The 13299-nt window shown below is 46.4% G+C and overlaps 1 protein-coding gene across 1 annotated transcript; it reads right to left on the reverse strand.

Moving 5' to 3' along the window:
• Window positions 1-3698: 3698 nt before the first annotated feature.
• LOC121681871 (synaptotagmin-4) lies at window positions 3699-13023 on the reverse strand. Its single transcript, XM_042061817.1, has 5 exons — window positions 12846-13023; window positions 10402-11540; window positions 4884-5055; window positions 4428-4594; window positions 3699-4322 (listed from the first exon to the last, which is right to left on the reverse strand). The coding sequence occupies exons 1-5, from the start codon at window positions 12862-12864 to the stop codon at window positions 4167-4169; spliced, it is 1653 nt and encodes a 550-aa protein (XP_041917751.1). The 5' UTR covers window positions 12865-13023; the 3' UTR covers window positions 3699-4166.
• Window positions 13024-13299: the final 276 nt, after the last annotated feature.

Here is a 13299-nt window from a genome sequence, read left to right on the forward strand (position 1 = left end):
CCGCTGGCCAGCCGCTCCACACGCACACACAAACACAGGGCCTCCATTAGTGACCAGAAAAGTGACAAACAGGGCTAGAAAGAGAGAGAAAAAAAGCCAGAAGAAGAAAGAAACAAGAGAGAGAGAGAGAAAGACTAGGAGACTGACAAAGGCGACACAGAGAGGAAAGCTTACAGCATCATGCATACATCCTCTCACAAACTCTAACTGGCTGGCCTGCAGTGAGTGGGGGAAAATTGGAGCCAGTAGCAACAGGAGTAACTGGTTTAATGGAACGTGCCATAGTGGCGTATGATAGACGCGGTGATGAAACAGGCAGTAGAGCGTTGGGTAATGTGGGGAGTGATACGGGTACATGAGGGTATGTTAGCAAGGATTAGGCACAAGGCCTCTGTTAAAAAACAAACAAACTGATTTATTCCAGTAACGGAAGTTTGATTACATACTGGCAAGTATTGCTTTCTTCAGAACAACAGTGGAGTTGTGTTTCTTGCAGAAAGCAAGATGTGGGACATCAACAAGGCAGGAATACTGGAATACACGTCATTTTTAAGTCAGAACATCCTTTTAATGCTAGAGAATTAATGTTTGCAAGTCCCTTTGTACATATTCTCAGTTGTTTTACACAACACCTTTTTTTACAGTTTGGTGGGTGTGTGTTCTCTCTGACTCTTTCAATCTAGAGCAAAGCTCAGGAGAGGGTGTGTGTGTGTGTGTGTGTGTGTTTGTGTGCGCATGCATCTGTGTGTGTTTGTGTGTGTGTGTCTGTGTGTGTGTGTAATGTGTGTACATTTAGGTTTGTGTGTAGCCTATGTGTTTGTGTTTCTGGTTAAACACTGAACCCACTCAACCCAAAGTCAGTCAAGTAAAGGAGGAATATTGGAAGAAATGAACATAAACACACACACACACACAAACACACAGTGTACACACACACACACACAAAGTATACATACAGTACACACACACACACACAATTCCAGGATGTCAAATGAACTCTGGATGGAAGCTATTGGCGAATCGATGACAAGTGAATCAAACTCGGGAGAGCAATACTAATACGCTGTGCCTGCGCTTTAGTGGGCAGGAATCGGTCATCCGTTCCTCTACAGACACCTCCACATGTAACGGAGGCGAACTGAGCTAGCGTGCTAGTTGCCTGTGTAAATCCTTACCGCCCTAACCTTAAGAACGCTTCTAACCGCTGAGTTGGAAGCCTGGGCTTTTAGCTCAGTGGTTAGAGCGTTCAACTCCCATGCCGGTGTGTGTCGAGGTGGCGGGTTCAAGGGCCGTGAGCGGCGGACGAATTACGACCTCTGTTACACACACACCCCAGCTCCAACCTTCTCTTGGATTACCTGCTGGACTGCACGCACTGTCCAAGGCCAGAGGCGACGTATGAAACGTGACGAGCGCTGAGGTGTGGTGGAATTCTCCCAGTGCGCCTGGTTGGTTTCGGTTAAACCGCATGTTTTGCAATGCCTGCTCTTCCTGCTCAGCTGAGGGACACCAGGAAGCTGCCACAGGGTAGTTTTTTTTAGCTCGGCTCTTTGCTGTGCCTTTGTTGTGCAACAGTATTGTGTTTCTTTATCGAAACTTTTATGGCAAGCCAAGCCACACAAACACAGTGACAGTCCCCTCTGATTGGAATAGAAATGACTTACGTTGACATTGTGAAATAATGAACCCTCACACATTCCCCGATCCTGAGGAGAAGATTTGGATTTCAGTCTATGCAACAAACAGGACTCAGGGCTACTTCCACAATCTTTTTATTCTAGGTTTTTTTAAATTATATTTGTTGCACAGTGTATGGTCTTTGAATCATTCTATTGTATGTACTTTATTTTCTTTTAACTATTTTCTGTCCTATCTGCTTTTATTTATGTAAAGCAGACTGCATTGCCTCTGTGTTTATTAGCTATCTAAATAAACTAGCCTCATCTAGCCTGCATACATTTTGTCAGAGGTGATGCAGCCTATTTTGACAGTTGATGAAGGTCATTATAGAGGTCAAAGAAACATAACAAGTGTGCTGCCTTTGAGGGAGGCATACTGAGTTGTTTGTGCACAACACAGACTGTTTTCCATTAAACCTAATTACAGCCCATCTCTCAATCACAGTTAGCGCTCTGACGTCGCCACACTGTGTGTGTGTGTGTGTGTGTGTGTATGTGTGTGTTTACTTGTGGCAAACCTCCAGCGCTCGCTCCCAGCTCGAAAATGAATGAGGTTTCCTTGAAACAAACTTAGCTGGATCTCAGCAAACTACGATTGCCAATGATGTATGCGTCAGTGACAATTTGAACAGGATCCGCTGTGACGCTGTCACATATATTTGAATTGGATTATCCAGAACAAGATTTTTCTTCCAGTCCATGAACCCATTTTAAGCATAAACATACCCTTCGTTTGCGCGATGAAACAAGCTAAGTAATTACCCTTTGGTAAAATGCGGATGAACGCTTTGAGTGAGCTGTTACGTCATTGCTGCTTTCCGGATTTCATGTAAATTTGTTCTGGTAGGAGGTGTGTGTTTTGTTCTCTCAGTTCAGAAGGCGATGTCAGTGATTTTGATGAGATCAAGTCATGCATTTTCATCGGTGCCTTTTGACCCTCTCACAGCGAAGTTCAATTTCGAACTGACACTCTACTGAATGTCACAGTATGTCGTGACAAATCTTATCAAGTAACATCAAGGTCAACATCAATGAATAAGGCTCACCACATTTATTTTCACTATTGTGAATCAAACCCATCTATTGGAACATGGTTTATACATATAAATAAGTCAGTCATTAAGTCAGAAATCCACTTTGATGCGCAGTGTACACAGTGATAAGTAACATTACCATTTCACCTCATTAAACCATTTCAGAGATTTTGTAAAAATACTGATGAATGTGGTTTTATTTGTTGAGATGTATTTATTTGGGGTTTTATTAGTTTATTTGTGTGTGTGTGTGTGTGTGTGTGTGTGTGTGTGTGTGCATGCATTAGTGTGCATCTGTGTGTGTGCTTGTGTGTGTGGGTGTGTTTAATTGAAAACTAACAAACAAGCCATTTGGAGTGCATGTCCACGTACCAGTGAATATTGAGTCTACATGATGTCCAGTGACTACAGTCATCCTGCACCTGAATTGTCATCCAGTGAGGGGCACACAATAGCTGACAGACTAAAATCATGCAAAAAATTACCTGCAAAACCTGCAAAAAATCAGTCACATATTACTGACACAAACACAATGTTTTAACCTGTCAGTTGAAAGCGTCGGAATGTTATTTACGACATCATATTAGGGATGTAACGATTACCGGTATAATGGTAAACCGCGATAAAAATGTTGACGATAATAACTACCGTTTTCATTTCAAACATCATGATTATCACTGTTGATTACCGCGGTGTGGAAACCGTGTGTTTAATCCTTCCCAGCTTCATCCGAGCCTGCTTTTGACATACAGAAGGCCTGGTACAATGGAACAAAACTGGTACCCTACTGATTATGTTGTCTAATTGATTGCATCTAAATAACAGAAATAGCAAACTCCAAGTTATGGTAGGGTAAGCTATAAGCACATAGCCAATTAAACATGAAGAAAAAAGTGAACGGGATACTTTTTGAAACTATTTCAGCTTGTGTAGGCCTATCAGTGCTTTCTGAACATATTGAACACACTTTTAGAAATACCGTGATAATACCGAAAACCGTGATCATTTTGGTCACTATAACCGTTTGGTTAAATTTTCACACCGTTACATCCCTACATCATATCCATCCCCATGAGTCCCTAAGAACAATCGTTTACATATGCAATCCAGTGGTAGCAGTGGCAGATACAGGAATGCCAAAATGAAAAACTTGACCATACTTTCTTAGTGTTATAAATCCTGGCAGTGAGAATAATATACAACATAACTGGTTGTAGCTTTGGGAATCATCCCACTGTACCCACATGTAGCTACTCCTAAGATCTTAACCGGGCTGTCCATATTGGATTTGTAAGATGGAGATCAAAAGTTGTGTCTTCCCTCTCCTGATGATCGTAATTGTTTTTTGAGGGACACAGTGAGTATGTTCTAAGGATGGTGAGTTGTCTCTGATTGGATACCATGCTACGAGGTTATTCCAACACCACTTCTGATTGGACGGCATGCTGTGATGTCACTCAGCCAGTGTTTCTGGCTGAAGAGTGTGCCAGCGAGCCGTCTCCACCTGACCTCGAGCGCACATCTCTTTCCAGTGCACCTGCCCCGACTCTGGACCCTCGTAGCCAATCAGAACACAGCCAAGCACACTGCTTTTTGTGTAAAGTCGACCCTGCCAAAAATAAGTGAGTGTGATCGGTTAACTAAATAATGCACACAGTGATACTGAAAAAAAAAAAACAGTAATTTATAGAACGTAAAAAAAATGGTATGTCACCTGCATGACGATGAACTCCAGGACGAGTGGTAGCTTGATGATGTCACCAGAGGGCAGGTCAAACAGGAAGGGTGCGTTCCAAACCGCATTGTGACCAGCCGCCCCTTTCGTCTCCTTGGTGGCGATCACTTTACCGCTTTGTCGCAGATTGATGACCACATAGTGATCTGTCAAGGACATGGACAAGGGAGAAAGCTATAGATGAGAAAAAGCGAGATGTATAAAGATAAGTTATGTACATTTGCATTAATGCATTTAGGAGACAGTCTTATTTACAGTTATTTACAGAACAGTCAGGCACATAAGTAAACTTATAAGTAAATAAGTATTCTGTTCCTAAATGGAGTTCAGTCATGAAAATCTTCATAGTATAATAAATACACAATGCAAACTGGAAAAGGGAGGTGTTTTGAATGGAACTGAATTGAATTGACCCCTCAGGGTTTCCTGCTGTACCTGGTGCTCCTGGCATACGTGTGAGTTTGGCCAGGTTCTCCGCCTTGCGCACCATGACCTTGATACGATGAGCCACCGTCTGGTACTGGAGCAGGACGAAGAGCTGACCAAGGGCCCGTGGGGCACAGACAGACATCCGTCGACCGCCTAGGGTCTCCTGAGAACTCACACTCTGAGGAGAGAGGAGAGCAGGAAAGGAGAGGAGGAGTGGAAAGGAGTGGAGTGGAGAGGATGAGAGGAGAGGAGGGGAGAGGAAGAGTGGAGAGGAAAGGAGAGGAGAGGAGGAGAGAGGAAAGGAGAGGAGGGGAGAGGAGGAATGGAGAGAAGAGGGGAATGGAGAGGTGGAGGAGAGGAGAGGAGGAGTGGAGAGGAAAGGAGTGGGGCAGAGAGGAGTGGAGGAATGGAGAGGAGAGGAGATGAGAGGAGGAGTGGAGAGGAGAGGAGAGTAGGGGAGGGAAGAGGAGTAGAGATGAGGAGTGGAGAGGAGGAGATAGGAGAGGAGGAGTGGAGAGGAGAGGAGGGGAAAGAAATATAATAACAATGTTATTATGATCCTTATTAGACGTGTAGTGAAGCGAGAGAGCTATTACCCCCATCCATTTCAAACCCGGGTCACAGGAGGGCCAAGCCAGCAGGTTGGCTGCAAGAGCCAGGCTCATTGTTTGGCAGTCAGAACGCATACTCAGCTGCACTATGAATGCAGACTTAGGCCGTACATTTATATTAAGCAATTTGATCAGTAAAAACATAATGCTTGTTTGTGCTTTTGCCCTGAAGTTGCCCTGACATTTTGTTGATTTTTCTAGTGAAGCGTTCTGTCCTGGCTTGGAATTTCATAATTGTAGGGGCAAGGCCACTTGGCCTTCAGTTGGGCATATTTGGTAGGGGGGACAAAGGCCACAAGTCAGGGTACCAGGACCAAAATTAACTATAAAGTAGGCTACATAAAAATTATAAAAGTTATATTTAGCCTATTCACAGCAGCAGACATGCATCACTGTATGAAACAGTACAAAAACATGACACATGACATGTTACATAGAACTGTAAATCAAAGAACTTATTTTAATATTTACAGATATCTAGGCTATATTTAACATTTATTTTCTGTTGGCCTGAGTTGGCCTCAGATTGAGTAACGTAACGGAATACATTACAAATTACATTTTTGGCCATGTATGTATTCTGTATTCTGTAACGGAAACTTAACAGAATGCGTTTTGAAAGTATCCTTCCCAACACTGGCTGTCACTTTCTCCACTGTGTAAAAGACTAAATTAATTTGCGCTGTGAATTCTAAGCTTAATTTGCCAGGCCATAGGCTAAATAAAAACGCTAGTCAGACGTAAAGCAGAATATTGAAAGAAGAGGGCACCAAGGCCACATTTTCAAAGGGTCATCATGGCCAACTCAAGGGGCAACGATGGCCATGGCCGCCGTGAAATTCCCACCCTGGTTCTGTCATTCCGTGTTTCATTTCTCTTCTTTGTTTCTTTCCAACTGTCCGAGTAAATGAGGTTGCGGTTGAACGTCATTCTCAGGAAGAAGTATTTACATTAAATTTACAAGCACCAATAGGGTTGTCATTTTAGAGCAGTGTGACGCAGCAGTGTGTGGAAAAGGGGATTTTCATTTCATTATCACCCTCTGTTTGTTTTCACAGTAAATTACTGCACAGCAAATAGTCATTCCCCTCTAGTCTAAACTCCACACATTGGAGTTCTCAGCGACAGCTCCAGCAACGCACGGCCTCAGATTGTATAATCACACAAAGTGCAGCTGCCTACATTTTCTAAGCAGCTATCAATCTCCTACTCGGCTTTTTAATCGCTGATGTTCATTTCTTATCTACTATGATTTTTTTACTTTAGTGTTTGAGCTTCAAAGGCCTGCGTGTGAGCGTTGGTGGGATCGAGCAGTGAATGTTGAGTGAGTTCTGAGCAGGCTGGGGGTTTGGGGGGTTGAGAAGGGGGTGTTGTTGCGTAATGGCCCTTGTCTTTGGTTTTTGGCCAGGCATTTTCCCCTGCGTGACTCAGGCTCGTGGCTCTTCAGCACGCTTCTTCAGGCTGGGGCAGTGACGCAACCGTTACTCAGCGAACGCACGCGGTACAGAGAAAGGCGTCAGAATTTTGGATTGTTACCTTCAAGCCAGTCAGCCATGCCAGCCAGTTAGCATCCACCATCTTTACTGGAATTGGCTCATGCCCACTGGTGCTCATTTTAACAGTCGATCACTGGCTGACACAAAAGCTTGTTGTCTATGTGGTTGGTGAATGAGCTGCTGGGAGGATCAGCCCAACATAATTTGTGGCCATCGGTAATGTGGCACCTAATTACTGCTTAACTGACTTGTTTGTGAACATAAGGGTGGAAGTGAGCACAAGTTGAAAGTCATTTTTAAAGATGGCTGCAGCCCACTGAGCATACTTTAGGCTGAGTTATAACTAGCCTAGCATCGGGCACTGAAATGACCAGGGCTGGAACTTTCCCCCTCTCTCCTAGTTCTATATAATAACTCCATGATACAGGGGGACATGAACGACCCCGTACCTCGTACTGGGGAGTGGGGGCACACACGTGACACAAAGCATGACTGGCTGGCAGGACATCCTGGGGGACGTGAGAGTGACCTCAGGTGGAGGGGTCCATGGTACTCCTGCTTTATGATGACTCAATCATAGATCATCGCTCCTCTCCATTGACAATGATGTGTTCGTGGTGAAGCAGGTGGCGACTGTCTCCAGTGGACTTCCTCTTCCCCAACAGTGACTGCTGGTGGAGTTACGTCACAGGAGAGGCGTCGTGTGGACCCACATGGCACTGTGGTCATCGCTTTGTCTAACGCTTACATCATGAGCACGTTTGACTGCTCAGACACATGAAGTGTGAGAGTGTTACATAAGAATATCAATCATCGTTCGTACACATGCACTCACACGTGCAAACACGGATACATGAAGGTGCATCCATGTACACATCCTCCCAGCAGAGATATCCCAGGAATCAATCCACCCCCGGAGTCTTCCAACAGCTTGTACTAACTGCATGAGAGCATCCAACTGTCGTGTAGCATTGCATGCTCTCTGTCCAAACTGAATCCGTTAAATACGCAGTGCTATTGCATCATGTTTCTCGCTCAATATAGCAAAACACACAGTTAGAACGCAGTGTAGAGGCAGACAGTCTGTACTAAAGAAAGGACATGTACAACTTTATAGAAAGCAGTATATTTTAACATGCCAGGGGGGTATGCACTTCCTAATGTTTGTGTGATGTGATTTCACCCCAATAATGGCTTACATGTGTGTTAGTTATAGTAATTATGATAAATGTTAATTCTCTGCACATTACATTTTCAGGATGTAATCGTGTTTCCCTGCATGTGTTAATATTAGCATTTGTCTCTGTCATCATTTACGTCTGTGTGATTGGTTGTGTGTAGTTTTAGCATCTCTGTACATGTAGGACCATCTACGTTCTGCCATTTTGAGCAGATAGTCTGAGGCTTGTGTTGTTCAACAAACATGGTGCTTGTTAAAGAGAAGCTATTGACTTGACCAGTCAACTTCACTGCACTCGGCCATATGAAACACTAAAACCTCCAGAATTCTCAAAGTAGAGGCACTGATGTTAAAGGTGGTTCAAGTTCATATGCTGCTCTGCATAAAATCACAACTTTGTAACTTCTCAGTTAAAAAAAAGTGGTGAACCTTTCCCTGTTTCACCCCTAGGTGCCATTTTCTTCCTTACGAACATGTGTCAGAAACAAAGCCCTGACAGTGATTGATGCCTTGTCATCAGGGCAGGACCCTTACTCATACCCGCTGCAGATTCTTAATGTCAGGCGCCTCGGAATGCCAGGATAAGCCCTTCTGTATAAAGAGACATGGCCCATCTTTGGCTGTCACCAGTAATCTCCCCAGGGCTAAGCCCTCTGCAGCATTCTCTCTCTCTCTTTCTCTCTCTCTCTCTCTTTCTCTCTCTTTGGTTTTCCTCATACTGCATCTCTGACTGTCAAATGAATATTGCTCTTGACAATTTCTGTAAGAGTAATATCAAAATGAACCAGCCAACATAGATGATAAATGTTGATGAGCAAAAGACTAAGATGTAAAGAAGTGAAAACTAAAGAGCACAAGACAGAACTGGGATCACCATCTCCCTCTCTCGGGGCCCTGCTCAGATCTATATTGAAACAAACATAAATGTTTGAAATCAGTGGTCTTGCCAAAGCAATTCTCTGTGTCCTTATAGAAGCCTACAACCTAATCCATCTCTGCCTCTCTCTTTCCCTCTCTTTGCTCTCTCTCTCTCTCTCTCTTTCCCTCTCTTTGCTCTCTCTATCTCTCTCTCTCTCTTTCTCTCTCTCTTCCTCAAGCTCTTTCCCTCTCCTCATCCTCAGATTTATGCCATCATGCGGAGGAACTACTCCAGCAAGACGTGATGTCTACCCGATGCCCGCTCCCTCGTCTCCGGCAGCACCCCCGCTCAGTGGCGACAGCCTCATTCGCGTGCCCTCTGGCGCTACCTCCTGCTCTCCGCAGAGGGCACAGACCGGGCGGCTGCCAAGGCAACACACACACACACACACACACACAAACACACACAACATGTTTACGCTCCTCATCGCCAGCTCCTGCTACTCCACGGCTGACGCCGTCGTCACTGTTCTTGTGAAGTGGAAAAAGAAACACTGGGCTTGGACATGGCCGCTCAGCTGTGCTTATCGCACATTAGCGCTCGTGTCCACTCACGCTGGGCAGATATGATTAGGAGTATTTATAGTGCGCAGTGGTCGGTGGGAGTGGGGGTGTGGGTGTGAGGGGGGTTGTTGAGGAAACTGTTGAAGAAAGTGGTGTGTAAAGGAATGTGCTGAGATAGTGCTGGCTAAAGTGGGTGAAGGTGATGGTGGATGTGTAGACACAGCGTGATTTACAACTTTACAGCAGTGCTCATTTGGATCCTGTTCAACCTCCTCCTGGCTCTCAATCGCTCTCTCTATCTACTGCTCTCTGTCTTTCTCTCTCTCTTTCTGTCTGTCTCTCTCTCAGCTCTTCATTTTATAGGCGCAGTTTTGGAGTGTCTTCATGGCTGTCACGGTCTACTGCTAGACTGCCTGAATGTAGTATTCAGCATATGGAGCTGGATTTGCGCTAAAACCGTCAGACTGTGAATGGCCACAAGCCTTTGTTTCCTTTACACAAAGAAAAACAGACAGAAAGACAGACAGACAAATACACATACACACACAATCAGTCATTTCCAAGTACGCACAGTGTAAGAGAGACCGATAGATAGATAGAGAAGCACACAAACACACACACACACACACACAAACACACACCGTCATCCTTTTCCACACACACACACACACACACACACACACACACACACACACACACACACACACCGTCATCCTTTTCCATCCTTTCCCAGACAAAAAGAAAGACAAACTACTAGACAGAGAGACAGACAGACAGACGCATACACACACACGGAGACACACACCCAGGCCTACCTTTCTGAGCCTCCTCTTGACCAGCTCCATCTGCCTGGTGCAGGTGATGGTGGTGTCGGGCTCCCAGTCCAGCTCGGCACAGGGCAGCTCCAGCTCGGCCAGCGGCGCCTCCCTCAGGCCGGAGAAGTCCCTGCAGAAGGCGGCCAGCCGCAGTGTGGCACCCCTCAGCGCGTCTATGTCGCCCACGTCCAGCTGGAAGCTCTGGCTCTGGAACTCGGGGCTGAGGCTGCGGCGGCGCGTGGACGCCTGCACGGCCGTGGGGTGGAGCGGCGGGAGGCTGGCGCGCACAAACACCCCGCCAAGCCGCCGCGGTGCCCCGCTGATGCCCAGCACGGTCAGGGAGAGCATGCCGGACGAGGGCGAGAAGAGCAGGGTGAAGTGCAGCAGCGGACCAGGCTTGGAGGTCACAACGCTCGGCCCTAGAGCGAAGGAGGAGGTAGAACTGGAGTCGGTGCTGGAGGAGGACGCGGACCCGTAGGTGAGCTGTGGCGAGGTGGAGAGGGCGGTGGACGCCGGTTGGGGGCAGGTCAGCCGGCTGCCCTCGCCCGAGGGGACGGAGCCATCGGCGGCCACCGAGCAGCGCCGCTCCAGGGCCCGTTTGGTGCGAGACACCAGGCCCAGTTTGGGGATGGAGGGCAGGGAGGCCCGGCCGTGGGAGATGGAGGAGGAGGGAGAGGGGGAGGGGGAGCGGAGCGGGGAGCAGGGGGCGGCCGGGGAGCTGAGGCGCCGCAGGGGGAAGCAGGAGGCGCGGGCCAAGGCAGAGGCGGAGGTGGAGGAGGACTCGTGCAGATCGGAGGAGGAGCGGGGCCGCGGGGCCAGGCCCTGGACCGAGAGCCCGTCCTCCGAGGGAGGGGAGGCGCTGGTGGCCGAGGGCGATGGAGAGAGCGCGGGAAAGTCCAGCACGTCCCCCTCCAGCTCCTCATACTGCTGACGGACAGGGAGCAGGCCGATTGAGGGCCAGGCACTCGGGGCCACAGTCGCTGTGGCGGTGGGGTCAGAGGTCAGGGGCGGGAGCGACAAGGCCGCCTCTTTGTCGTTGAGGAGACGGGATTTGCGGCGACGCCAGCAGAGAAAGCAGCCGAGCACCAGGAAGAAGCAGAGGATTGCCAAGCCCACGGCCAGCAGGATCTGGACATGTACTGGAACACACATGCATACCACACACACACACACACACATACACGCACACACACACACATACACGCACGCACACACACACGCACACACACACACACACACACACACACATAGACACACACACACACACACACACACACACGCATACACACAGACATGCAGACATATATAACTGTAATTTAGTACCAAACAACAAACATAATAGTGTTAGTGTGTTAGGGTTTCAAGAATTGTTTAAATACATTCAATTGTGTAACACACATTAGCATGGTGGAAGCCTGAGTAATCCAGTTAGTGTTCCATCAGGAAAGTTCAGCAGTAGCATGCATTTGAGTTAACATCCCAGTCAAACGATCTTCCTCCAACTCTCCATCACGTTTTCCCTACATCTCACTATACGCAAGGAGAGGGCTGGTTTGTCTTGCTCAATTGAACAGCTACAGCCCTCCTGGGACTCTCATCATCCACTATCTGATTATGGGGCACAGGAAATGTCCCGAGGTCTTAATCATCCCCAACCAGCCCTTCTCCAACACTGTGACAGCTCTGATCCACAGCAGAGCAGTCCAGCCACTGCATGCTGTCTGTGCACTGTCTGACTTACCTCCCACTGCATAAAACAAGCCTATGAGTGCATTTAGCAGGGATGTGGTCAGAATCAGAATGGAATAATAGCCTGTTTGGTGTGTGTTTGACACCTATCCTTCCAAGGCACCTTGAACAGCAAATATTGCATATACTGCAGTGACTGTCCTCATGCAGTCTAGCAGAAAATGGTGTGAACATTTTTTTTCTGTACATTCATCATTCAAGAGCCCAGAATGGATTTGAGGGGATTATACAAACAATGTGTCTTTTTATTGTTAAGAGTTTCAAGAAAAAAATATACATACTTTTAAAGTGCATAATATTGCCAGCGAATTATAATTATGATGAATTGACATAGCATTGGCTGAGAGGCAGTGTGAGGTGTCTTGGCTAAAAGAGAACATCTATGCTGATGAAGTCATGGTCCCTGACAAACCATTTGCCAAACAGACCTGCCAACAGGTAGCTTGGTGCTCTTCCAACTTGAGAAGGAAATTAGCAACAATCCTCACAATTTACACCAGAATAAATTCTAGCTGGAATACAAAAATAAATCACTGAGGAAACGATTATGTCTCTACCAATAACGGCAATATTTTAGACGTTAACAAATGCAATACAATGCCGGTAGATTCCATCTTCTGTCATACTGCGACAAAATAAAGCGCAATTTTCACTATCGCCAGCCTACTAATACAAGGTAAGGTAGACATTCTTACCATCCATTTGCAAAGGCATCTTTCCAATGCAGCCCACAAGAAAGCGGATAACCAAAGTCAGTAATTGCAATTGTTCTCAAAGCATTCCATCTATCCCGTCTGCATAATCTCCAGCGCAGTAGAGTCGCCGTTCTCAGCGTGTTGACTCACAACCGTCCACACTTCCAGCCAATGAGAGAGAGGGAGTTCTGCATGGTCACACGTAGCGTGCAAGAGTGATGCATTATGTGCTAGGTTTAATAGGTCCTTGATCTTACAATTTGCAGTTATTACAAGAAATTTGAGGACATAACCTTGTTTTTTAGGAAACTCTGATTAGCATACTGTATTAATCTGACGTTCTACAGATCAAACAATCAGTTGAAAAAGTAATTGACAGATTAACCAACAATGGAAATAATCCTACATAACAATTCCTGACTCTGAGTGTAAGGTGCAATGGTCCATTGCAGTA

Source organism: Alosa sapidissima, chromosome 14 (assembly GCF_018492685.1).
Source record: "Alosa sapidissima isolate fAloSap1 chromosome 14, fAloSap1.pri, whole genome shotgun sequence".
NCBI classification, from domain to species: domain Eukaryota; kingdom Metazoa; phylum Chordata; class Actinopteri; order Clupeiformes; family Clupeidae; genus Alosa; species Alosa sapidissima.